Source organism: Felis catus, chromosome A1, assembly GCF_018350175.1.
Source record: "Felis catus isolate Fca126 chromosome A1, F.catus_Fca126_mat1.0, whole genome shotgun sequence".
NCBI classification, from domain to species: domain Eukaryota; kingdom Metazoa; phylum Chordata; class Mammalia; order Carnivora; family Felidae; genus Felis; species Felis catus.
Genome location: NC_058368.1, coordinates 157,329,250 through 157,354,906, shown reverse-complemented (window position 1 = coordinate 157,354,906; position 25,657 = coordinate 157,329,250). Strand labels below are relative to the sequence as shown.

The window sequence follows — 25,657 nt, the reverse complement described above, 5'->3', positions numbered from 1 at the left end:
CCCCCAAAGTGTACCTGGTTACCAACTCAATGCCTTAAACAGGACCTAAACAAACAAAAGGTTAAGATTAGCACAGTAAGACGCAACAATCAGTATATGGCAAAAATCTAGACTACAGACGCTTATTCTAATCCATTCACTTACTACAACTCATGATCACAAGTACTGTTTTTTGCTAAATTATCAACATAAACAGGAAAGAGCTAACAGCTCAAAGAAAAAACAGGAAATGTAAAACCTAACATCCAAATTCAGCTTATTTTCCCTACATTTATTTACTCTACTCACTCAACATCTGTTCCACTGACTGTAGTAAAACCAGTAAGTTTTTAGACTGTACTATCTTTCACAATGAAATGGCCAAAGTGAAGGAAAAAAAAAGTGTTTCATTTGCTTGCATAGACTCCAGCAAGTTCCTGATCAATGCTTCTTATGACTAGCATCATCACTGTCATAAATGGGAATTCAATACCACCCAGTAATGGAAAAACTGTTTTGCATTTATTTTAGCCCATTAATGTAAATATCCTTTAACTGAAAATTTGTTTGGGCTATAGTGATCCTTTCTTGCCATAATTTGCATAAGACATTTTTTATGTACATTCCATACATTCCTTTAGAAAGGTGTATCAGTTCCCCATAGCACCTGATCTAGATTTTTAAAATTGCTATTTAAACATACAGTCTCACATAATGAGAATTTGTATCTTCTTTTTCTGACACTCAGCTTTCTTCTGTTATAAAATACAATCTTGAGCTTTAGTTATAATATTATAACTCCAATACCAGTAAAGAATAAGAAATTTCCAAATAAGATTAAATGAAAACATTAAAATTATTACTATTATTGCATACCTCAGTATTACATTATTGTGTACTAAAAATATTTATGTGTCACAGAGTAGATTCCTTTCTCCTTTATCAAGTACTCAAGAATCAGACTGAATTTTATCGACTTTATTACAATTTCTTCTAATTATTGCAAATTTTAAAGCTTTTTGAAAATTCCAAGCAGTATTAATATTTCCGATTTATGAGTCACTGAAAACAAATGGCTAATATATCAAGAGTATCTGCATTATTAAAATTAAAAACATGAATTAAAATTTTCAAAAGTGGATAGTGTTGCAAATGAGTGGTTTAAAATTAATTCTCAGTCCCTGTCTCTTCCTCTCCTTTCCAGGGGTCCTATTTCTGAACTGCCCCAGTGAAATTTATTTTTGCTTGTGTTGAGCTTTCAGAGGACTTTATTTTTAGAACACTAATATTACACTATCACCAACAGGGTAGGCATGAAAAAACATTGCTCTCTGCGGGTGACACTTGGTGACCCCGTCCCTTGGGGTTGTCACATTCAACTGCCAGCTACCAAGGGACAACCTACAGTCGTGAATTGTAGGAGTAAGCGCTCCAAGTTCCCACTGGGGCTTTTTTGCCTTCTAAGAGTGTTCTCTGACCAGGCTGCCCCCCGCCCGGTGAAACAAAGGAAAACGAAGCTTTTCCCAAAAATGTTTTAAAACTCTACCCAGGTGACCCGGACGGTCCACATCCGTGAAAAGGGAAAAAGGGGGAGGAGGAAAACAAATGAAAGAAAAGCTCCGTCAGCCTCGGCACTGAGCAGCGGCCGCCCCTTACCCAGACGGGGCAGTCGTGGACCACCAGCTTGACATTCCCAAACGCGCTGGCCTGATACTCGGTGAACACGGGACGTGCGACCGTACTGGTGGCGTTCAGCAACAAGCTGCTTTCGTCCCCCGAGACCAGCGGGCTTCTCCCCAGGTAAGTGCGGATGAGCCCCGACGGCCGATTGTCCTGGTGAAACGCGTCCCCCTCGTTCCCGAGCGCCACGATGTGAATGGACCTACACGACAGGGAGGGGGTGAGGGGGGAGAAGAGGCGCGTGGTCAGCGCGAGGATCTCTTTAATCAGAACAGGAAGTGCGGAGGGCAGCGCGCGGCGAGGATGAGCGAAAGCCCCTCGCGCTGGGGCGCACGACACGCGTTGGGGTAGAGACAATGGCAGGACCGCGACGCGTACGTACATGATCTCAAATCCAAGGGCAGGGCGGCGACTCGGAGAAAAGCGGCTCCTCGCGGCCTCTCGGGGCCAGGCGGCGGCGTATTCACCCGCAATCAGCTCATCCCCGGCCGCGTCTCCTCCGCGCGCCTCCACCGCTGTGCGGCCGACGCAGAGCGGGCCCGCGCGAGCAGGCGAGCTAGCGACCAGGGGGCCGGAGACGTGCGAGTCGGGCCGTGTGCGCGCTGCCAGCCAGTCAGGAAGTGCCCGGGAACATCCCGAGCGGCCCGCCGCTCCCCGCCTCCCCGGCCGCCGCCGCCGCCGCCAAGAGTGGCCCGGCGCCCGGGCGCTGCAGCCCCCTCTCTGCCGCGCTGCCCGGGCCGGGCAGCTGTCGCCTTCTGCTGCCGCGGCTCCTCCTTCTGGCTGAGAGTGAGTTAGGAGAAAAGCCGGGGCCTCCGCCCCCTCGGCGGGCCGGGCGGGCGGGTGCAGCACGTGCTGGCCTTGGGGGTCGAGCGGACGCGGGGGGCGCGCTCCCCGCCGGGGCCCCGGGCCCAGGCAGCGGCTGCCGGATACAAAGGAGCGGCCCGCGCAAGGGCCCCGCGGAATATAAATTAATAAATACAACGCCCAAGCCGGAGAGCTCCTGATCGCCAATCCGCCTGCAGCAAGTTTGTTCAACTCGAAAGGCTGTAACCAGAGCCAGGGAAAGGGGGGTGGGGCGGTGAGGCCCCCGCTCCCTAAAGGCTGGGGAAAAAGGAGGCTAGGGAAGCTAGGCATTCAAGCCTGCTGGCCGCTCCAGCAGCCCATTTTTTTTCCCCTTTTGGCCTTGACCGAAAGTGTTTTACCACGTCTCCCGCTTTGTCATTTGTCAACATGCACTACAGCTGTTTTCTAAAATCATACTTGGGAGAAAAAAATAAAGGCAACATTCATGCTGGGGCAGAAAGAGTTCTTTGTTCACACAGCAATTAATTTGCTAATATCGCTTTTGAGGGATTATTTACTATTTCAAGCTATATTTGGCATAGTTTACCAAAAACTGCAGCTTTTCTTTTTTTTTGAGTGCTGGGGTTCTTATTGTGATAATGTTAAGAAGTTACGTGTGAGGCGTTTAACATACGGATAAGCTAAATGCTAGTTTACTTGGAGATTTTCCAGTGCACATTAAGGCTACCTATTTAATAACTCCTTAGACCAACTGAAAAAATGACGATCATGCTAATAATGCAAGGATACTTCAGATTCCTTCATGATAACTCACTGAAGTAAAGGTTATGACTGCCTCTAAAGGGCCTCGAAGTATCCCAAAGCAAATGAACACCCGAGTCCACTAATAACAAGAAGGGCCAGAGGTTACTGTGGGACTCAGCTTCTCCATAAACATGAAAATTCTCACAAGTGCTCTGTGTTGAAAGAGTTATTTCTCCCTTTCCTTATTTATTCATTTTGCCCTACTTTAAAATATCTTTTCTCAAGAGAGCTATTTTGAGGGTATGAGGTACTGAGGAGGGACTGAGGTACTGAGTAGGGGAGTGAAAAGACTAGGATAAGAGGCCTTTGGAATGTGAACAGCTTTTGATTATGGGCCCTTGTTGCTCAGTTGGAAGCAGTATAATATAGTTTCTCATGCTCATAGCGTATAGCAAGAGGCATTATTCATGTAGTCACTGATTTTTATTTTTACATTTTTTTTTAATGTTTATTCATTTTTGAGAGAGACAGAGAGACAGAGAGAGAAAGAGGGAAGCAGAGTGTGAGCAGGCAAGGGGCAGAGAGAGGAAGACACAGAATGTGAAGCAGGCTCGGGCTCTGAGCTGTCAGCACAGAGCCTGATGAGGGGCCAAACCCATGAACCATAAGATCATGACCTGAGCCGAAGTCAAAACGCTTAGCTGACTGAGCCACCCAGGCGCCCTATCACTGATTTTTTTTTTTTTAAATCTAGTTTCCCTTGCACTAAGTATAATTTCCCTTAGTCTTTAGAACCTAAACCATCCTGAAATATCTAAGAGTATAGGATCACCTTTCTCTTGGGTCAATAGAAAATATATTTTGTCAATCCCTTCTGGTAACCACAGGTCAAAAACAAAGACACTAGAATGGATGAATGCAGAAAGAAATTGTGGTATGTACCTGCAATGAAATATTATTTGGGATTAAAAAAGAAGGAAATCCTGTCATCTGTTACAATATGAATGAATCTTGAGGGTGTTATGCTAAATGAAATAAGCCAGTCACAGAAAGACAACTACTGCATTATTCCATTTATGTCCGGTATCTAAGGTAGTCAGACTCTTAGAAACAGAAAGTAGAATGGTGGTTACCAGGGGCTGAGGGTAGGAGGAAATAGAGAGTTGTTCAACAAGGAGAGTTTCAGTTTTGCAAGATGAGAAAAACTCTAGAGATCTAATGCAAGCAAGGTGCATATAGTTAACACTACTGTAATGTATACTTTAAAATGGTGAAGATGGTAAATTTCATGTTATATCTTTATGTTTTGTCACAATACAAAAAAGGGGGGTGGGGATTGGGAAGTGGCAGGAAGAAGCATGCATTTTCTCCTCCATTATTGAGTATGGGAGCCAGGCCTATGGTAGGTAGCATGGGAGATATGAAGATACATAAGACTCAGGTGTTACCCTTGAGAAACCAAGTCTATAATTAATGGTCGCTACATTGTGAATATTAACGCACCCAATCCTTTGAAAACATACTGGTTGCTTAAATAATTATAATACAAGCTTATGCATTCAGCAGCAGAGGTAGGTACAAAGTACAAGGTTAAAATTCAGTGAACATTAAGAAGAGACTGTGCCTGTGTGTCACCAGAGAAAAGTTCACAGAGGAAGTAAACAGTGGCTTGGGTCCTAACAGATGAGAAGGAATTGCTAATATGAAGAGGAGGGAGGTGGGAAGGGAGAGAGTTTTAGAAGGAATAGACAGACATCATATGAAAATCACATGCAAAGGTGTAGAGACATGGAAGATCATGGTTTGTTCAGGAAACAGAGCTGAAATTAACACTGGTGTGCAGATTCCTTTATTACAGCAGACAAAAAAGAGAGTGGTAGAGGCTTTCCAAGAGATTTCAAAAGTCAGACCTGGGAATACTAACTATAGATTAGGGGTCCCTCTGTATATACCAGAGAGCTCAGCTAGATGCTTACCAAACCCATCTTCTTTTCCAGGACCCATAGCTGAACTACATTTTCCAAAGCTTTTACATGTAGATAAGGCCATATCATTAATTCTGGGTAGCAAAATATAATCCCTACTGAGCTGTTAAGAAAAGTGTGCCTTCTCTATTCTCTTTTATCCCTCTCTACTAACTGGGTGAAGCCAGGTCAATGTTGAAGCCATTGTTTGAATCTGTTGGTCTGCTGCATGGAGGAAGATTGGGTTCCTGAATGAATGGTTAGAGCACAGCTGCTTCACAGCATGCATTGTACTGAGACATGAGTGAGAAAATAGATCTTTATTGAGTTAAGCCAAACATTTTAGGGTCAGTTATTATAGCAGCTAGTGTTACTTATCTTGGCTAATACAAGATCACAGATGGTCTATTTCTTGATATCGTAAAGATTTTTATAATTATCTTAAGGCTACTTTTTTTAATAATTATTTTCGTCTTATTTACAATTTTTATTTGGTTTATATATTTGTAGTTTCCCTCAGTAGCATTTAATTAAAAATTTACTTTTACTGGGGTATAACAAATTGGATTATCATTAGTCCTCCAGTCTCAAGGTCATGGGGAACACACAAGCAAGCACCTCCCACCCAAACAACATGCTTCCCTATTTTTGCAGTGGAAATGCCACCATTTTCTATTCATTCTAATAGATGCTCTTATCTCCAGATACAATGTAGCCACATAAAAGCATTAAAGTATGTGTGAGGTAACTCAGAAAGTTATTACTGGTTCCCAGATCATGAATATTAATATACCAGTCTTTGAAAAATATGCTGATTCCTTAATGACTAGAGAGGAAGCAAGTGTTACTACGGGTAGGTCTGAAGAATTAGGCTTGGCATTAAGATTTTTCCAACTGTGTTTCAAAGGAACTAGTTTTCCATCTGAGGAGGTGGGGGAGAAAGATACCTAGAGAGGTCTGAGCACCACATTCTCCCATCTCATAGTCAATCAGAGCAGTGTTATTGTCATCTAATTTTATGTTTTATTTTTTTTTTCAGTTTATTTATTTTGAGAGAGAGAGAGAGAGAGAGAGAGAGAGAGAGCGCACAGATCATGACTTGAGCCAAAACCAAGAGCTGGACGCTCAACTGACTGAACCACCCAGGAGCCCCTGAAAGAATATATTAGAGTTTCAAGTTTATTTTCAGTAAAAAGAGGGTATTTCTAACATTAAGAGGAATAAAATTTTAAGACTGTCTAGAGCAAGGGTCTCTAAAGTGGGGTACAGAGGATGAACCTGAACCTGAAATTTGAGAATAAAGTATTTGGACTTCTATGTACAAACACATATACTTTTATCAAAATAAAGGGAAAGAAGTCAAGCTTTAATAATATTGAAGGTGAGGACTGGCAGCAGCACCCCCACATGGTCCATAGGTGGACAGGCACCTGAGGTGCTCTGGGGAGAGGGTGGGAGCACAGCAGCACACAGAACAGAAGGGGAGGGCTCTCTCCATTGTTCGCTTTCAACATATTGCCACATGTTGCAGTTTCTGTCTCACTAAGTGGATTTATGTAGGATATTTAAATGAACTGTTACAGCATGGACCAATGGAGATAGTGTTAATAACGCAAGAATAAGCAAACACAGTTGGCTGCGTTGACATTTCTGATGTCCTTTGGAAGCCACATTGCAAAGTAAAAAATGAATGACTTAATCGGATCTGACAAGTTGGCCATAATCATTGAAATAATAAGAACATTTGTTTTAAGTATGAATTTACATATACTTTTGCTAACTGACTTCACCCGGTGTGTATCATAGTTAATAGATAATGATATTCTGAACTGATTACAATTAGCTAGCCATTTAAAAACTACGCATTCAAACATGAAGGCAAAACTCGGCATCTCCAGCATATTGAGTAATGTACTGTTCAAGCCAATACTTTAAAGAAAATTCATATACTACAAATGCTAAAAAGCTTTGTCTGAGCTTTCATAACAATGAATGTCAAAAAGCAACATACGATAGGGAAAATAGTTTTTTTTCTTGCCAAGATGAAAATCCCTGAAATTATACATGGAACACAAATGGAAAAAAACAACTTCATTTCTTTGACAGTGAATACCTTGAGAATATGCATATGAAACACTGCTAAAGACCCAAAGACCCAAGTATTGGAACAAGTTACACAATGTGGGAAGTTTAGCATAAAGTTAAACTGAAAGCACAGATGTTTTTAATATGTCTCACGTTATGGTGGATAGATTCTGTTATGATAGATTCTGTTTCAGTGTGGTATTTACTACACTATGTTTTGATAATGAAATACATTTTAAAATGACATTTTTGTGTGTGAGCCACTAAAGAAAAACTATAGTAGAGAAGATATTCTTTCTTAACTACATCTTGAAATGATGTTTTAAATAATAGTTGAATTTGTAAAAATGAAAACTTTTATACAAAACTTGTGTAGTGTAATCATCGATGGATTCATTGTTTTGACTCAAACTTTTTAAAAAAATGAAGGGGAGGATTCCAAGCTAAGGTTATATGAGAGCATTCATGTGAAATTCATTCATGGTACATTTTATAGGAAGTTATTCCAGCAAAGAAGTTGGGGCCAGAATACACAGCACTATAAGATGTTAACAATGCAGTTAATTTTGTGCAAATGAGACTTGTAGAGAGTTTTGAAAATTTTTTCTTCATTGTGAAGTATAACACCTGTACACAGAAAATTGCATAAAAATCATCACAAATGAATAATTATAAAATAAACTTTCCTAAACATCTCCCAAGTCAGAAAATAGGGTATTATCAACATTCATGCAAGGGTACAGGCATGTGCAGACACACACACACACACACACACACACACACACACACACACACACACCTGGTGCCCGCCCCCTTCCCCCTCCCCAGTTACAGTTATGTTTTCTTCCTTAGAGATAATCATCACCTGACTTTTGTGATGATTATTTATTTTTCTATATAGCTTTACTACATGTGCATCCCTAAGCAAACATTTTAATTTTGCTTCTTTTTGAACTTTTTATAAGTGGCATCACACTGTGTATACTCTTTTGTGTCTTGATTCTTATGATCATCATCATTTGTCAGATTCATTCATGTGAATGTAGCTGTGGTTTGTTCCTTTCATTCATTTTTATTGCTGAATAACATCCAATGGATATATACACAACCATTTACTTTTCCATCCCATTGTAGATACATATGTGGGTTATTTGTAGTTTTTGCCTATTACAAACAAAGCCTCAAGGACCACTCTTATTAAATATAGTGGGTATGCTACGTCACAGGGTATGTGTATGTCCAACTTTAGTAGATAATACCCAACTGATTTCAAAAATCATTTTAATTATTACACTCTTAACTTCAGGGCATGAGAATTCTCCCCTTAATCCTTTATATACTTGAGTATACTTACTATATGTCAGATATGATAGTAAGTGTTTTACTATTATTGACTTATTTACTACTTATTAATATTTAATATCCGCCCTGTTGAGTACATGTCTTACTATCCTAATTTACAGGAGAGAAAATTGAGGCACAGAAAGAGGCTAAGTAACTTGCCCACAGTTATACAAACAATGAGTTGGGATTCCAACTTAGTAGACTGGCTCCAGAGTCTATGCCCTTACACACTACACTGTGTTGATATATGAAAATACTTCCTTCATTATGTAATTTTTGTGAAGGAAAACATTGCATGTAACCTATAAAAATGCATATATTATAGGCTTTTTTAACCTAGCTAAACATTTTCCAAATAAAATTTCCATGGGTTTTGAAGCCATTTGTTAAAAATATAAACATTTACAACATCTTCTGATTAGAGTGTAGAAACAAATGAGTAACATTAGGCAAGTTGGAAATGTATGTATCTAATAGCATTAGATATTAACAAAAATCTTCACATAAAAAGTGGGGCTGAAAAATAAGCATTATGATTTAGTAACTCAGCTAAGGAAGCAGTTCTTCCATTCAAATTCATTTATCTTCATGAGATCTTTTCAGAGAAACTTGAAGTAAACAAAACGTAAAAGCAGACATCTACATTGCTGTATCACAAAGAGTTAAACTAAGAGTTAAGAAAAATACTGAATTATTGTTCTCTCTAAAAAGCTCTAACAGTAACATTTTAAAGAAAATGTAGGGGCCCCTGGGTGGCGCAGTCGGTTAAGCGTCCGACTTCAGCCAGGTCACGATCTCGCGGTCCGGGAGTTCAAGCCCCGCGTCAGGCTCTGGGCTGATGGCTCGGAGCCTAGAGCCAGTTTCCAATTCTGTGTCTCCCTCTCTCTCTGCCCCTCCCCCGTTCGTGCTCTGTCTCTCTCTGTCCCAAAAATAAATAAACGTTGAAAAAAAAATTAAAAAAAAAAAAGAAAATGTATTTTGTGTTATTGTTAATACAGTTTAAAATTATTTAAAATATAATTTGCTTCATCTTTATTTCATCTATTGATATCTTTATTTCTGTATGTTTTATTGTATTCATTATATATTAACAGGAATATATGCACGTAATTTATAAAGATATTGAGAGTGTGTTCAAAATTCTTTCTTATCGGGTACTCAGTCAAAAAAAGTTTGGAGACTACAGATCTGGTAGCTAGGGCTGTGCTCTAGAGAGCAAGCTTAGGAAAACACCATAGTGGAGTCCTGTGCTGTTGAATAGGGCATCAGGGCTGACTGCTGGGGTGAGAGAGGCGGGGAGAGAGGAAAGAAAGAGGAGATAGGAGGAGGCAACACAGATAAACTGCCGACCTACGTGCCTAGAAACCTGCCTGGTAAAAAACGTTTTATATTGTATTAACTTATCTAATGAGACATAAAGCTTGCAAATTCACACAAAAATCATAAAATTCAAGATTAGCATCTTTTTGCTTTTACAACAAGAGCATGCATGTACTTCACATAGAATAACCTAAGCAGAGTCACATGCCAAGGTCAGTAACCATACAGTCAGTCATGAGAAAAGTTGACTTTATTCATTTTATTACTTGGGTAATTCTTCCCAGAGAAGTAGCTGACAGTTTATTACTTCTTTCTTCTAGTGGATTTCTTCTAAACTGCAAGGCTGCAATGCTGTCAATTCTGTTTGGAGAAGCCAAGGTGAAAATCCAGAATCTAACTACCGTAAACTCTTTCAGAAAAGGTGTAAAGTATGCATTTGTTTGTTTGAATTTATATCAGCCACCCACCTCTATCATTGTGTGCAATCGTGTTTTTCAAACAATCGTTCTGCTTTCCAGTTAAAATGTTACTTAAAAATACCAGAACATATGTTCCTTTGAACCAGGACTGCTTGTTGCTACCAGCATTTTTCAAAGGATTGAACTTCAAAGAAATCAGGTTGTTCAGCCTTCAATATGCCTGCTCTGTTATTTAGTCCTTGAAAAATATATATACAAGTGTCTTTATCAAACATTATTGATTGTATCATTTACTTATGCATAATATTTGTGAATATTTCCATTTGTAGCTATACAGAAATATATCTAATATAAATATTAGATTTAAATGGTGTAATACTCTGCTGATAGACCTTTGTGAAAATCTTAAATACATGAAAAGATAGATTTTTTCAATATTACTATAATCTGGCTCTACTGTTAACTGTACTAAAAGTTGTGCCATTTACAATGGTAGATTCCTCGTAAGTCTTCCCCATCTCTTATATTCCTTCTACTTGCCATCTCTGCTATGCATCTGTGCTACGACCATCCATTGGGCATTATCCCAACTGGGCATTTTACAAGGCTGCTTTGAAATGTTCTCTTTTTTGTTTTCTCTTTTATGTTTACTTTGAGACCCAGGGAGAGCATGCACAGTGTTGGTGGGGGAGGGGCAGAGATAAAGGGAGAGAGAGAACCCCAAGCAGGCTCCGTGGTGCAGAGCCTGATGAGGGGCTCGTTCCCAGGAACCCCAAGCTCATGACCTGAACCAAAATCAAGAGTTGGAGGCTTAAGTGACTGAGCCACCCAGGTGCCCCCTCCTTTTTCATTTAATGGCAAGAACAAACCAATTCACCTCACTTCTGCCCTCATACAATACTTCTGATCCTTATTTTTCTCACCTTGCTTTTTACTTTTCACACCCAACTCTATAATCTTGTCTGCAATGAAAAACTATTTTACAGTGAACAATTGAAATTTTCTTAGAAGCTTTTTTTTTTCTCTAAGAAATGCCCAGCTGGTTAACAGCTTGTATCCTTGGGGAATAGTCCTTTGGCATTCAAACATCACCTAACTCAGGCATTTAAAACTTTCACTTTATCTTAAGGACATTTTTTTTTCTCTTCCTTTTGTTTTTCACCTTATCCCGAGATCCCCTGGGCATATTCTTACTGACAGTGATCTCCATGGTCCTCTTTAGAGCCCATTCAATGTTTTAAATCTTAATCTGAGACTTCAGTATTGTTATTTTTTATTGCTATTCTCACTACTCATCTTCAAATTAAAATATCTGGACTTGCATAGTTATTATTATCTTTCCAGTTATACTACCAGTTTCTTTCCCTGCTATAGCCAGATCCAAACTCCATTCCCAACTGGTAACTTTCCCCTACTCCTACAGGGCCGATACTATTTCTGCTAATGAAGGGGCTTGTCCAGTGTTCTTTCTCAAGATGTTCGGTGTAACAAGCTCCTTCCAGTTTTAGGACCAGGGTGGGACAAGAGCAATTCAATCTACATTAAAAGATTCAGCATCTTCATTCAAAAGTGTCTAGACTTTTCTCAGTGAAGTGGTAAGTAGCAGAAACAAAGCAAAGATGCTTGTGGACTCATCCTGGTGTCAATTAGATCTTCTCAAAGTTTCCACTGAAATATTCCCCTAAAGAGAGGAACTTGAGCAATACCCCTTACCACGCCCACACCTAAATCCCCATCCAGGCTGCAGCATAAGTTCCCCACTGCAAGCCCAGGGCTTTAAGTTCTCAAGTTTTGTCTTTTCAGTCATAGTATATTCTTGCTGATTTAGTATAAAAATAAAGATTAAATTACTTACCAGCAGGTAAAATTAAAGGGTGTGCATATTTATACTGTGATGTTTCCCCCCCACACCACATATTTTGCTTTACTACCAAATTGGCAAATCATAAGAACTCATGAAATTCTGAAAGGCAAGAAAACTCTTTTCTTTCTAGTGAAATCTAGCAAGACATGACATTTTACTGAACTGGTTAGTTAGCAACTACCTTTTTATAGGTGAACAGAAACGAAAGGATCATCGGTATTTGTTATTGGAATGGTTGCCATGTCGAACAAAAATCCTGTTTTTACTGGTCATTATGTCCAACTCTTCAGAGTAGTGGGAAAAGTTTATGATTCTGTGAACAAGAAGAATGAGACACTCAGAAATGTGCAACTCTGCCATAACACAAGAAGCAATGAAGTAGAGAATACAAACAAAACAAAGCAGACACCCACAAAAAAAGCAGTTTGCTTTGTTTTGTTTTGTTTTGTTACAAGCATTTTAGTACTCACTAGCTGTAGCCTTAAAAGGAACAATCTGTTACTAGGTCACTACCCATGAACAGTCACAAATTATATACACTGTTAATAACTCCCCACGCTAGACTCTAGAATTAGGAGACACCTTCAGCCACTGGGTTTTATTAACTCACTATGATTTCTAATACATGACTTAGTCCTGTTGCATTAACTGTGATTACAAGGATGTTTTGCTTACAACTCAGCCATGGTCTCAAAGCTTTTTATTGCAGGAGCTAAAAATGATGTAAATACAGTTGCTGTTCTAAACAACGGAGTTAGAAGTGTCACAGGGAGAGGCCAGCTGAGCTGCTCAGGCTGGCCTCAGGATGACATTGCCTCAGTCAAGTCACATTTTCCAGGGCTCATTCCTCAGTTTTGCAAGTCCAGAAACTTAATTTTGTCAGGGTGCCCAGAGCTGATCCTACTCAATGGATGAGTTTGTGCTAACTCAGTGCACAAGAAGCCAGTGTATAACCTAGATTTGCTCATTTATAATGAGAAGGGTAACTATTAAAGGGCCCAGAAACTTATGATATGTGGCCAACACCTTCTTTTCCCTGTAGGGAAGTCTACATGGGAAGCCCACTATTATCCTTTCAGTTCAACAAACGTTTTGTTTTGTTTTTTAAGAGAGAAAGAGAGAGAGAGAGAGAGAGCAGGGCAGAGGGGCAGAGGGGGAGAGAGAGAAAGAGAGAGAAAGAAAGAGAGAATCTTAAGCTAGCTCCATGCCCAGTGCAGAGCCTGACACTGGGCTCGATCTCAGGACCCTCGGATCAAGACTGATCCAAAATCAAGAGTAAGACACTCAACCAACTGAACTCCCCAGGTGCCTCTCAACAAGCATTTATTAGGCATCTAAGGTATAGGTCATTTTGATCCCAAGAATGTTTTGCATATATAAATAAATAGTTAATTGGAATTAAGCCAGCAAGTGGAATTTTGTGCCAATTTAAAACTTGCTCAATCTTCTACAGTTCTGTCTTCTGATTGGCAGATTCAGGCTTAGGAAAGACTAAGGTCTATCTACATGATGGGATTAGCCACAAAGATCATCCAACAGCCACATTTACAAAGCCATCTTCCAAATATGGTTCTTAACCTAGAGCTTCAAAGGAATCTAATAGCCCACGGAACAAGTATGCAAACAACTGTACTAAATGCACTTGTGTTCTTTACTTCTAGATTCTCATATCAGGGAAAACTTGGTATCTTCTAAACTTCTAAAACTTAGAATTTTCCAGGGCCAACCTGGGCAATCGGGACTATCAATACCACCTGCTAATTAGGGCGTTTCTAGAGTGAATTCTTCCTGAATTTTACAGCCACTTTAACCTGATATCCTCCTTGCTACAGGCCCAGCTATAATGTATCCTGGTCACCTAGATTTGCCCATGCATTTTTCCTGCAAAACTTTTCTAGTTTACCTTCTGTAATTCCAATTGGGGTAGAGGGGAGAACCAGACCATTATTCCTTTATCCTCCTGAAGAACTGTTCTTCTGATCCAAAGAGCCATTTGCTATACTTCCTTCTATCTTTCCTCTTGCTGTCATTTAGCAACCTCCCACTCAACCACCAACCTCCACCTCATACATTGTTCACTATTTTTCTCTCTGCTCCACATATGTTCATGATCCTCCATGATGTCGATGTCCACGTGAATTACTCTTTCAACTTCTTAGCCTCTCTTCTTTGGTGACCTTCACCTCCACTCCACTTTATCCCTCCTTTTCAATGTCCTGTCCCTAGGCATTATCACTATCCACAACTGCTCCACACCTACAACAACACATTCAGATATTCCACAACCTGGACACGCAACCTTCATCCTTCCATTTCCATCATTCAGTTGCTCCCTGCTCATGCTCTCATACAATATCCAAACCCTTGACCCTTCCATGTTCTCCTTCTCTGATAGCCCTCTTCTGTCTTTAGTTCCCACCCTATCCATTTGAAATCCCATGGTGCATCTCTTTGTGTTTAGCCTCACATCCCTTGTTCTGTAGTCCTTCAGTCCAAAACTCCAACCCTGGATCAATCCAGCTGTCTAATTTTTTCTATACCCATATTTTGATGGCTAAATCTTACTATAGAAAGTCATCATGCAGATTGGTGGTGCTACAAATTCACAGTCTCCAACTTCAATTGAACACTGGGTATTTCTTGCCACTCATTCTCCAGAGTGGTTCAAGCCTTCTCACTGTCTTCTGTCTCAGACTTTGACATCTCTTCCCTCCTTATCTTCCCTAATGTTTTCTGTCCCAGAGGAAAAGGAAGCATCATGGGGTGCCTGGGTGGCTCAGTCAGTTAACTGTTGAACTCTTGATTTTGGCTCAGGTCATGATCTCACAGTCGTGAAATTGAGCCTTGAATTGGGCTCCACACTGGGCATGGAGCCTGCTTAAGATTCTCTCTCTCCCTCTCCCTCTTCCCCTCCCCTGCTTGTGCTCTTTCTCTCTCAAAAGAAAGAGAAAAGAAAAGAAAAAAGAAAATAGAAGACAAGACAAGACAAGATAAGACAAGACAAGACAAGACAAAGGAAGCATCAGATGGGGAACTACCCTCAGCTTCCCACTACTAAGCCAACAAATTTACGTGTCACCACATACATCCTTTTCTTTGCCCTTCAGTTACCGTGCAATAGATTCCTTCATCTTATTTAAGGCTGGTATACCAGCCTCTGGTAGTGCTGTGTGTGCTTCCCCTTTTGACACTGGAGGAACTGCACTCCATCTGTTTCCCCTTTCTTCTCTGGTGTCTTCAACATTTACCTCTCTGCTATTCAATACTGTCAGTATTTAAACATGTCTGAGTCTCTAGTTACTAGTTTTTCTTCCCCATTTGGCTCAAAGCAACTTTTTTTTTTTTTAAAGAAAATATCTTTTAGTCCTGAGTTATTTAATTACTTCACTTGTCAGGACTTGTAAGCTTATCTATAGCAAATTTCTAGTGTTTTCAACAGACCATTTTAAATGCTGCAAACTTGCTTACCTGGAAAATGGTTAGGACTTAAAACTCAAGTATTATACAAGTTTTTATTATTGTAAATTATGAAATATACAACAGCACATGTTTTAATGAATAATTATAAAACAAATACCCATTTAACCATCATTCAGGTGAGGAAATACCCCAACCTATGCATCCCTTCTAGATACTTTCTCACACTTCTACAGGTGACCACTAATCTGAATTTTATGGTAACAGTTTCCCAGTTTTTCCTTATAAAGTTGAACTCTTTCTTTGCCTGCTCAGGCCCACTCTTCTCACTTCTCCACCCTGCTTTATATACGGGGAAGCTGGCTTGTACGAACTGTATCAACAAGCTCCATTGGCCTCTGGCTTCCACTTGCATTTATCAACAGGGAGATCAGATGGAGTGGAATGAAATAGGATATTTTCCTCCCCTGCCTCCTCTCCTGGAGAGTCTCCCCAAGGGCTAGCTGGGTTGGTTTAATTACTAACTGTGTTCACCAGGGTTAGGCAGAGAAACAGAATCAACATGGTGTGTGTGTGTGTGTGTGTGTGTGTGTGTGTGTGTGTGTGTGTGTGTTTATATATATATAATACTGTTATACATCCTGAACTGACATAAATGTCATATATATATATATATATATATATATATATATGTCATATATATGTATGTATATATGACATACATATATATGAGGGAGAAGGAGAGAGAGAGAGAGAGAGATTTATTTTAAAGAATTGGCTCATACAATTGTGGAGGTTTGGTGAATCAAAAATATGTGTGGTAGGTCAGCAGGCTGCAGACCTGGGGAAGAGTTGCAGTTCAAGCCCAAAGACTGCTGGCAGAATTCCTTCTTGCTTGAGGGAAGTCAGTCTGTTCTATTAAGGCCTTCAATTGATTGGATGAGGCCTACCCATATTATGGAGGTAATCTGCTTTACTCAAAATGCACTTATATAAATGTTAATCTAGAATGAATGAGTCACGGGAGTAAAAGGCACAGCATAGGGAATATAGTCAATGATATTATAATCGTGTTGTATGGTGACGGATGGTAACTACACTTGTGGTGAACATAACATAACATAGAGAAGATGAATCACTATGCTGTACGCCTGAAACTAATGTAACATTGTGTGTCAACTGTACTAAAAATGTGTTTAATAAATGTTAATTACATATTTTAAAACACCTTCACAGAAATCTAGAATAAGTTTGACAAATGTCTGGACACCATGGCCCAGTCCAGTTGGTATACAAAATTAAACATCACAACAACCAAAGGTCACTGTTCCTATGAGACTTAACTCTTCATGCAACTCTCTCCCTCTGCGTTCAATCTGCTTACCACTTCCCATCTAAGGATAGTTATGCCTCCTGCTCTTACTGGCACTAGGACACTGTACCATTCCTTATAGCTTTCCCCAAACTCTTCCCACACCTTTTATTAAACAATCTTCACTTGCCTAGCTTGAGAATATCAATACACTACCCAAGTGTGTAATCCTAGAAAATAGAGTTGCCTGCTTTAGAACTTGATGGTGTGTGTATTCTGTTGTGTCATGCTTTCTTTGTTCAATGGTATTTACAGAAGTTTCACCCATATTGTTACATATGACAACAGTTCATTTATTTTCAGTACTGTATAGAGTTCGAATACATGAATGTATCAGTATTTATATATCCATTCTAGGGTTAATGAATTTATGCATTGTTTCCAGTTTGGGGCTATCATAAACAATACTGCTATGACTATTCTTTACATATGTCTCTTTCCCTGTCCCTCTGCCCCGCCTCCCCCATGCACCCGCACATGCTCCCACTCTCTCAAAAACTAAAAAAATAATAAAAATAAATAAAAGTAAGTCCTTTAAGTTCTTTAAAACTTTTAAAGGTCAGCTGGTAATAATGCTTGTGAAGTAAATTTCTCTAATATAATTTCACAAAGGAAAATTAATTTCTGCTTTAAACAGGCTATGTTTCCACTAAAAGAATTTATACATTTTATAATATGCAAGCATGAAAAAATATTGCATTCAGGGGTTGCAAATGAAAAAAAAAAAAAAAGAACTGAGCAATTTAGAGAATAATGAATGCTATTTCCAAGACTAAAACATTCAGATCTCTGCCAAACTCTTTCACTTCTACAAAAGTAAGTTTTAGTAAGACTGTGTATCTCTGTGTGTGTTTCTGTGGTGTGGTGTGTTTATGTGTATCTATTGTGTGAGAGACTGTCTTGTGTCCATGTGTCTGTGTTTCTGTGTGCATGTCTGTCTGTGCGTGTTTATGTATCTGTGGTATCTTGGGGGCTGGATAGAGAAGGTGGGATTTTAGTGGTATAAAAGAAAGGAAGGAATCCATTTCTGTTGGAACCCATCTTCCATTGGATAAGAAAAGAATAAAATACATTTATTTTTATTACCAAAAAACCCTTGACAATAGGTGAAATAATTGAATAATTTTATGTCTGTAAGTTTTAGACATTTTAATAAAACTTTATCACAAAAGAAATCCATGTCCATTGTTGTATAAGTTTCACATAAACACATCTGACTACCCATTGATAACCACTTTATATCCTTCCAGATATTTTGATGTATATGTACATACATATTTTTGCAAAATGGGATTACTGTCAATAAACCTTTTCTTAGCAATATGACATGAAGTCAACAAATACTTGTTAATTCTATTCCTAAACCATAGCAGAGTACAGGATATATGGAAAAAATTAAGAAAATATCTGTTAAATAAATGGAGGAATCCTTTATGGTTGTCTTTGGTAATATTTTTCCTGTTGGCATGTTTATATATTTATGAATTCCATATGAAGTGAGGATTTTAGGCCTTTGTTTTTTATGTAACAAATGCTGTTTCCCCCTATTTACACTTAATTTTAATTTTCCTCTTCCAAAAGAATAGAAAGTAACATTTGAACATATAGCTTAATCTCACTGAATAAAAAAGTCACCTGATTTAAATCAAATGGGGCTTCACTGCAACTTTTAAAGAAATAAATGAAGCAAATGCAACAGATGAGAGCAAAGTGCTGACTGCTCCTCACTAGAGGTTCTGCTCTATTTAAATAAAGACATGGGAGTGATTTGTAGATAGTAGTGCAGAATATGCCAAAAAGCAGTACATTTTTGAGTCAGAATGTCTTGGTTCTTATCCCACTTGTGCCCTTCAGCAGCTGGGTGATAAGGGAAAAATCACTTAATGCCTCTAAGTATCTGTAAGCAAATGGTCTCTAAGTAGTATTCCATCCCTTAAAGATTACTTCCAGAATAGATACTTATTCTTAAATATGAAACAAAATGTATCTAAACCCCCAAATCAGGCTCAGTTCCTCTGCCATAAATTTGATGGTAACATGAGAATATATATATGTATATTATCCTGTTTTATTTTTGCCATAATTATTTTTAAATACCTGGGTTTTTTGAGTTATGTTTAATACTTCTTGCAGAGAAGGTTTTGTTTTGTTTTGTTTTGTTTTTCTCTCTGTTGGCCGAGTTGGTAGAGAGTCAACTCTGTGGACTAAAAGCAAGTATTTTGTGTTCTTAATTTCTCCCTTGAGAGAATCTTGGTATCACGAAATGGAACTATTAGTACAGTTGTAAATGGAACAAGCTACTGAATGATCCTTTAAATATACTCCATTAACTTTAGTTCAGTAAAAGTAACATCATGGGGTATTTTAGTCCACTGTGTTTTGTTGTTGTTTTTTTTAAACTAAGATATTATTAAATTAGAAACCTAAATTTTACTATAGGCATTATTTATCCCCATTTTATAGATGAGGAAACCCAGACTCTAGGGAGATTAACAATGTGTCCCATTTTTTAAAGTAGGAGAGCTGAGACATGAACACAGGTTAGCCTGGCTCCAATCACTCTGAAAACACCATTCTCCTAAATATATATACATCCTGTCCATTCATGGAAACGTGCCCAGCTGAACCTCAGCCTGGCAAAAATAAATGCTCAATAGTTATTGTAACCACTTTATTACAGGAGAACTCAGTGGTGTGCAAGCTGAAAGTAACAATCTCCTTTCTCCAGCTGTCCTTCAAATTTGCACTGTTACAACTGTCTGTGCTCCACCTTCACTATCTTGAAACCCCAGGTAGATTTTACAGTTCTGTGCTGGCTCTCATGTAATAAATCAAGTTTTAGTACCTAGAGTCCAGTCTGGGGTAATAATCCAAACACTAATCTCATTCCATTTAAAACTTTCCTTTCCTAGTTGAGTTTTGCTGGGGGTTGGAGAGTGGGGGCGGAAAGCTCTTACTTAACTATGTGGTTGTGACCAGCTTTGGTGCCCTCGGGAACCACAAATAGTCAAAGGTGACTGTGCTATATGGAACCCTACTGGTAACCTCCTATTGCACTTCTATCTGGTTTACCATTCTGAGAAGCCCATGGGCTTCTAGCAGCCTTCCTCCCTCACACCGCCCCTTCAGCTGGAGTCTATTTTGTGGAGATGTTAGGCTGGGTCCCTCCACAGGTGCCCATATCTAATCCACAGCTTGCTCCCAAATAGCCTTCCCTTTCTTTCCTCTTGAATAGAACGTGCCCATTTCATTCCAGCTCCACTGGTTTTGCCTACTTGCCTTTCCCACCTTTCTTCCTCTCTGTCAATTGAAATGTAATTCCAGCTAATCTCAACACACACCCTTCCCCATGAAGCTTTTCCAGATTTACCTATTCCTACAATGGTTTTCCCAGTTTGAAGTCCTGAGCACTACAGTCTGTCCAAAAAAAAAAAAAAAAAAAAAAGGCAATTTTACCTAAGAATATCTTGGATGAAGCAATAAAAATGATCAATTTTATTAAATATTGACCCTTGGATATATGTCATTTTAATATTGTGTGTGAGTTAACAGGAAGTATGCATAAAGCCCTTCTGCTGCATACTGAAATACATGATTGCCTCAAGGAAAAACTAATAGTATACTTGTCCTGACCTGTGACTTGAATTAGTGACTTTTTCCATGGAATATAATTTTCACTTGAAAGAACACCTGACAGAAACCATGGTTATATAGCATTGAGTGTTTGCCAGGGTATTTTCTAAAAAATGAAAGAAGGTTGTCATTTCAAGGAAAACAAGTGACAGTGTTTAATGCCAATGATAAATTTAGAACAAAAATTAGAATTTGGGAAAACTTATATCTGGCACCATAAGTTTGACAACTTGTGGTGGTTATGTAGCTATGTCCCAATATTCTTTGATCCAGTTCTCCTCAAGAGGCAGGGCTTAGTTTCCCAACCATTGATTGTGGGCTCAGCCATTTCTACTAAATAGAATATGGCTGAAGTGATGAGATGTCATATTGAGATTAGGTTATAAAATGACTATGCTTCTGTCTTAGGTGAGCTCTTTTATATTCATATTCTCTCTCTCTCTCTCTGTCTCTCATCACTCATCTAGGACAAGCTGTCAGGTTGTGAGGTAGCCCTGGGAGAAGAAAGCCAACTGCTACACCTTGAAAACACTCAAGCAGCCTATGGAAAGGTTCACTTGGCAAGGAACTGAGGCTTGCAAGCAACCATGTGAGTAAATTTGGAAGTGGATCCTCTGAAGCCTGCCAAATGGCACATGAGTCAGTTTGGAAGTAGTCTGTCTCTCAGTTTAGCCTTGAAATGACTGCAGCCCAGCCAACAGCTTGATTGCAACCTTTTGAAAGACCCTGAACTGGAACCACTCAGCTAAGCCACTCTGGATTCCTGACCCACAGAAACTGTGAAATAGTTAAAATTTATTGTTCTAAGCTGCTAAGTTTGAGTAATTTGCTATGCAATAATAGATGATACTATAGCTTCCCCAAACTTAAAGACTTTTCTGATAAGAGCAGTGGTAATATTAACAAAGAGGGTTTTTTTCGGGGGGAGAGGGGGGGAATAGGGGAATACCGGGAAATTGTTGAATGATGAAACATGTCAATGGAAGGTCTACATAAATCAGAGGACCAATATTATCCAAATGATCGATGCATGATGCTACGAAATCATGCATTAGTAAAAGATCCAGTCAAAGCACACAACAGACCAATAAATTTAAATGTAACAGAGTATATGATTTCTATGTTGCAACTAACCCTTAGGAAACTACCACCTATTGAATGCTGATACAGGATCAAAGAAGACTGTCCACACTTATCAGCAAAGAGTATTAACACACTCCTTCCTTATACAACTACATATCTGTCTAAGGCTGAAATTTCCTCATGTATTTCAACCCAAATAGTGTACTGTAACAGATTAAATTCAGAGGCAGATTTGAGAAGCCAGATGTTTTCCATAAAATTAGACATGTGAGAGATTTGCAAAAACATAAACAATATCACTCATCTCGCTACGTGTTTTATTTTGAAAAATATAGTGATTTTTCATGAAAAGATTGTTATTGTTATTTTAAAGGAAACTGTATTTAAAGGAAACTGCTGTATCACAAGTCATGCCAAAATTTAGTGGCTTCACAGTATTTATTTCTTATCTCACCATTTCTGTGTGTCAGGAACCCATGTGCAGCTTCTTTGGGTTCCTCTGGCTCAAGGTCTCTCCCAAAGTTGCCTACATTCAAGGTGTCCGCAGAGCTGCAGTCATCTGAAGGCCTGCCTGGGGCAGGATCAGCTGCTCAGCACACTTACATGGCTGTCAGCAGGACCCAGTTCCACACTGCTGTCGAGCAGAGACATCAGTTCCTTGCTATATCGGTCTCTCCACAGGAAAGTCACAACATGGCAGCTGGCTTCCCTCAAAGAGAGAGAGAGAGAGAGAGAGAGAGGAGCCACAGTCTTTCTGTAACCGAATCTTGAAAGTGGCATCCCATCATTTTGGCCGTGTCCTTCAAAAAAAAAAAAAAATCAATTAATCCAGCACATGCTCAGGGGGAAGGGATTACACAAGGGCATGAATACCACCAGGTAAGAATCATTGGGGGCCATCATAAAGACTGCCTACCATATGAATTAACAAGTATTTTCTATATTTCTCAGCATTAATTTCTAATAAGTTATTATCAATAGATACAAATCACATAAACAAAAATTTGGGGGGGGGTTCTCAATAATTTGTAAGAGTGCAAACAGCTTTTGAGACCAAAAAGTTGAGAATTGCTATTCTAGTAACACAAACATTGGCTTTCCACATGGTAAAGATGCAGGGCATTTTTTCAAGAGCTGATAATTCATGTCTTACTTTTATTATTATTCATAACTATAAACTCTTTTCCCCAAAATGATAGTATTTATGATAGCATTATAAGATACACAAGTACATAGTGAAATACAGTAATGTTTGCCAGAAGTACATATACAGTGGGTATAGTATCAAGACTTATAAGTACTATATATACCATATATTTATCACATATCTGAGGCTACTGCATGAAAATTTTTTAATAATATTTATTCAATATACTAAGTGCTTACATTGATGCCACCAATAATTGGTGATTTTATTATTATTTTTTTCAGCAAATATTTGGAAAACTCTGGACAAAGAATAGTATTAGAGTTAGACATTTATAAAGTTTCTAACAAATAATTTAAGGCAATATTCAGATGTGATTTCCATGAAACAGAATTTAATGATAAAATGAATGAAGTGCAAGACTTTGGGGTGTGGAGAAAGGAGAGGAAGGAGGAAGAGAAGACATAGAGAATAGCCAGAAATAAAACACAAACTTATCTTACGAAAGAAAAAGAAAGTTATGTTAAGAAGTATGGGATATCGGTAGCATCAGATACTTATAAAACTCAAAAAGAATGAAGACTGAAAAAGTTTTAGATTTGGTGATAGGACTTTAACACACACACACACACACACACACACACGCACACACACACACACAAAATTGCCCACAGGGCCAGAATCAAATCTAAGTAGGAAGTAAGAACCAAAGAACTGACAGCATTTACTCTTTAAACAAGCCAATAAGGGTCAGTTCTGAATTGTATTCAATTACATTAAACCAAATGGTTTGATAAACTAAATTTTAGGGGTGCCTGAGTAGCTCAGTCAGTTAAACATCTGACTTTGGGTCAGGTCACTATCTCACCATTTGTGGGTTCGAGCCCGGTGTCTGGCTCTGTGCTGACAACTCAGAGCCTAGAACCCACTCTGTGTCCCCCTCTCTCTCTCTGCCCCTCCCCTGCTTGTGCTCAGTGTCTCTCGCTGTCCCTCAAAAATAAATAAAAAACGTTAATAAAAAAATTTAATGAACTAAATTTTAGAGATACTGCTTTGACTAAGAATTTTTCTATTTTTTTTTCTTGCCAGTATGCTCTAAGTCTATCCTTGATTTGTTCCCTGTACTAAGGGTCCCTAATATCTGGTTTGATCCTGGCAAAACTACAGTTACAAAAATTTGCATGACTATCTGTGATAATGTCTCACAATTGCTAAGGTCAAAAAAATTTTTAAGAGCTCTGTTTCAACTCCCTTACTTTACTGATCAACAAATTTGAGGCAAGGGAATGTAGTTCCTACAGGTGGCCACATCAAGCCTGGCACTAATATCCCAGGTCTCTTAACTTCTAATCCTGGGGTCCCTTATTGGCATCACATTATGCAACATTACTTTTGATGATATTTTCCAAAATTACTGCTGGTGTAATTTTAACAAAAACTTGATACTTTGGGAGAAAGGGTTTGAGGGCGAATAAACCTCTGAAAAATAAGGGACACTGAATTGACAAGAATTGAAAGGTGTTAGCTTTTAGGATTAAATATTTCTGCTCCCTGGTACTATTTTTGGGCTTCCTAAATCCATCATTCCTTTTCTTCAAAATGATGTATGGCAGGACCTTGTCTCTGGAGCCTTCGTTTTCATCACAAATAAATCAACCACATTCTGCCCCATTTACTCTTCTCCACAGACTGAACTCCAAACCTCTGGGGCCAGAGGATCTCCAATTTAAGCTAGGAGCGCAGCTCTCTGGGTCCGCATTTAAATCTCAGTTGCTAGGGCCAGAAACACTCCCAAAATTGAGGGATGAGTTGTAGGAGATGGCAAGAAAACCCCTCGGAGCCTGCGCCACATCCCGGGGCCTTTGAGAGGTCCTGAGTGTTACAATACCACACACGCAATTCAGGACCCACCTTCCTGCACCTGGAGACCAATGTCTGTCCCAGGCTCCAACTGGCGTGGCTCTGCCCTGTGCGTGACGTATGACGTCACGCGTTTGGCACGTGCCACCAGATCTGCAAGGACTATCCCAGAGGCTCGTAGTTACACGTGTTTGGAAGTGGGAGGAGGTGGGCCTTATGCTATTGGTTTTTCATTTCCAAGTGGGAGGCTGCTGGTGGAGGGCAGAGGCTGCAGCCTTCTGGTCTGGGCGGGCCTGGGACAGATGCGTTAGTAGCGGCCGAGCTGGAGCTCCGAGCTCCGAGGGCAAGGAGGCAGCCTGCACCTGGCACCTGCACCAGCACCTGCGCGGAGCGCACCGCACCCTCCTTCGGACGGCGCACTTCCAGGAGAGCTGGCCTAGGTGAGGACAGCCCTCAGTGCCATCAGCACCTTGTCGCCGCTACCCCAGGCTACCTTCTGCTGAGAACAGCTCTGTTTATTGAAAGGAGAAGGGTTCTTTCATCTTTATTTTTTCAACTGGGTGATGATGAAACTTCAACCAAGAGATTTTGAGCTTTAGCGAAATGACACCATTACCTGAAGTAAAGTAAACTTTATGTAGAATATAAAGGTACTTAGTTTTTAAAAACATACTGATTTTGCCCCCAAAGGCTAAACAATAACTATTTAAAATGGTATACATCCCTGACGTCTCAGGTCTTCCTCATTTTTTCACGGGAGTTCTTCCTTGACATGTCAATTGATAGTGACCCAGTCTTCTCTGTATGTTGATCTATTTCATTCCAGTATCACATGGGATGACCTCATTTATTTGCTTGTTTATAGTGTCTTCTATAATGCAAGTTCAAGGAGAGCTATGATCCGATCTGTTTTATTTATCTGCTCCAGCTTCTGGCACAGTG

The 25,657-nt window shown here is 39.4% G+C and overlaps 2 protein-coding genes and 1 long non-coding RNA gene across 11 annotated transcripts in view; 1 reads left to right on the top strand and 2 right to left on the bottom strand.

The window, feature by feature from the left end:
- Positions 1–2,808, bottom strand: part of RHOBTB3 (Rho related BTB domain containing 3) — a 52,954-nt gene extending 50,146 nt beyond the window's left edge. For all 3 annotated transcript variants that reach the window (XM_011284680.4, XM_023258589.2, XM_023258594.2), the window contains exons 1-2: positions 2,042–2,808; positions 1,636–1,861 (exon numbers count right to left, since the gene is read on the bottom strand). In XM_011284680.4, coding sequence (XP_011282982.3) covers positions 1,636–1,861; positions 2,042–2,793 — 978 coding nt within the window. In that variant the 5' untranslated portion in view covers positions 2,794–2,808. The remainder of the gene's footprint in view (positions 1–1,635; positions 1,862–2,041) is intronic.
- Positions 1,645–25,657, top strand: part of SPATA9 (spermatogenesis associated 9) — a 61,913-nt gene continuing 37,900 nt past the window's right edge. Inside the window, exons 1-4 of one of the 7 annotated variants that reach the window (XM_045033813.1) lie at positions 1,646–1,779; positions 10,241–10,298; positions 21,093–21,214; positions 22,390–22,587. In XM_045033813.1, coding sequence (XP_044889748.1) covers positions 22,544–22,587 — 44 coding nt within the window. In that variant the 5' untranslated portion in view covers positions 1,646–1,779; positions 10,241–10,298; positions 21,093–21,214; positions 22,390–22,543. Of the gene's footprint in view, positions 1,780–1,926; positions 2,034–2,311; positions 2,446–10,240; positions 10,299–21,092; positions 21,215–22,389; positions 22,588–23,888; positions 25,156–25,657 lie in introns of those variants that run through there. The other 6 variants (XM_045033819.1, XM_045033825.1, XM_045033830.1 and 3 more) reach the window with 6 other exon arrangements.
- On the bottom strand, positions 10,153–24,843 carry LOC102900515. Its single transcript, XR_002744450.2, has 4 exons — positions 24,767–24,843; positions 22,163–22,508; positions 12,385–12,516; positions 10,153–10,280 (listed from the first exon to the last, which is right to left on the bottom strand). It is a non-coding gene; the product is annotated as an uncharacterized LOC102900515 (long non-coding RNA).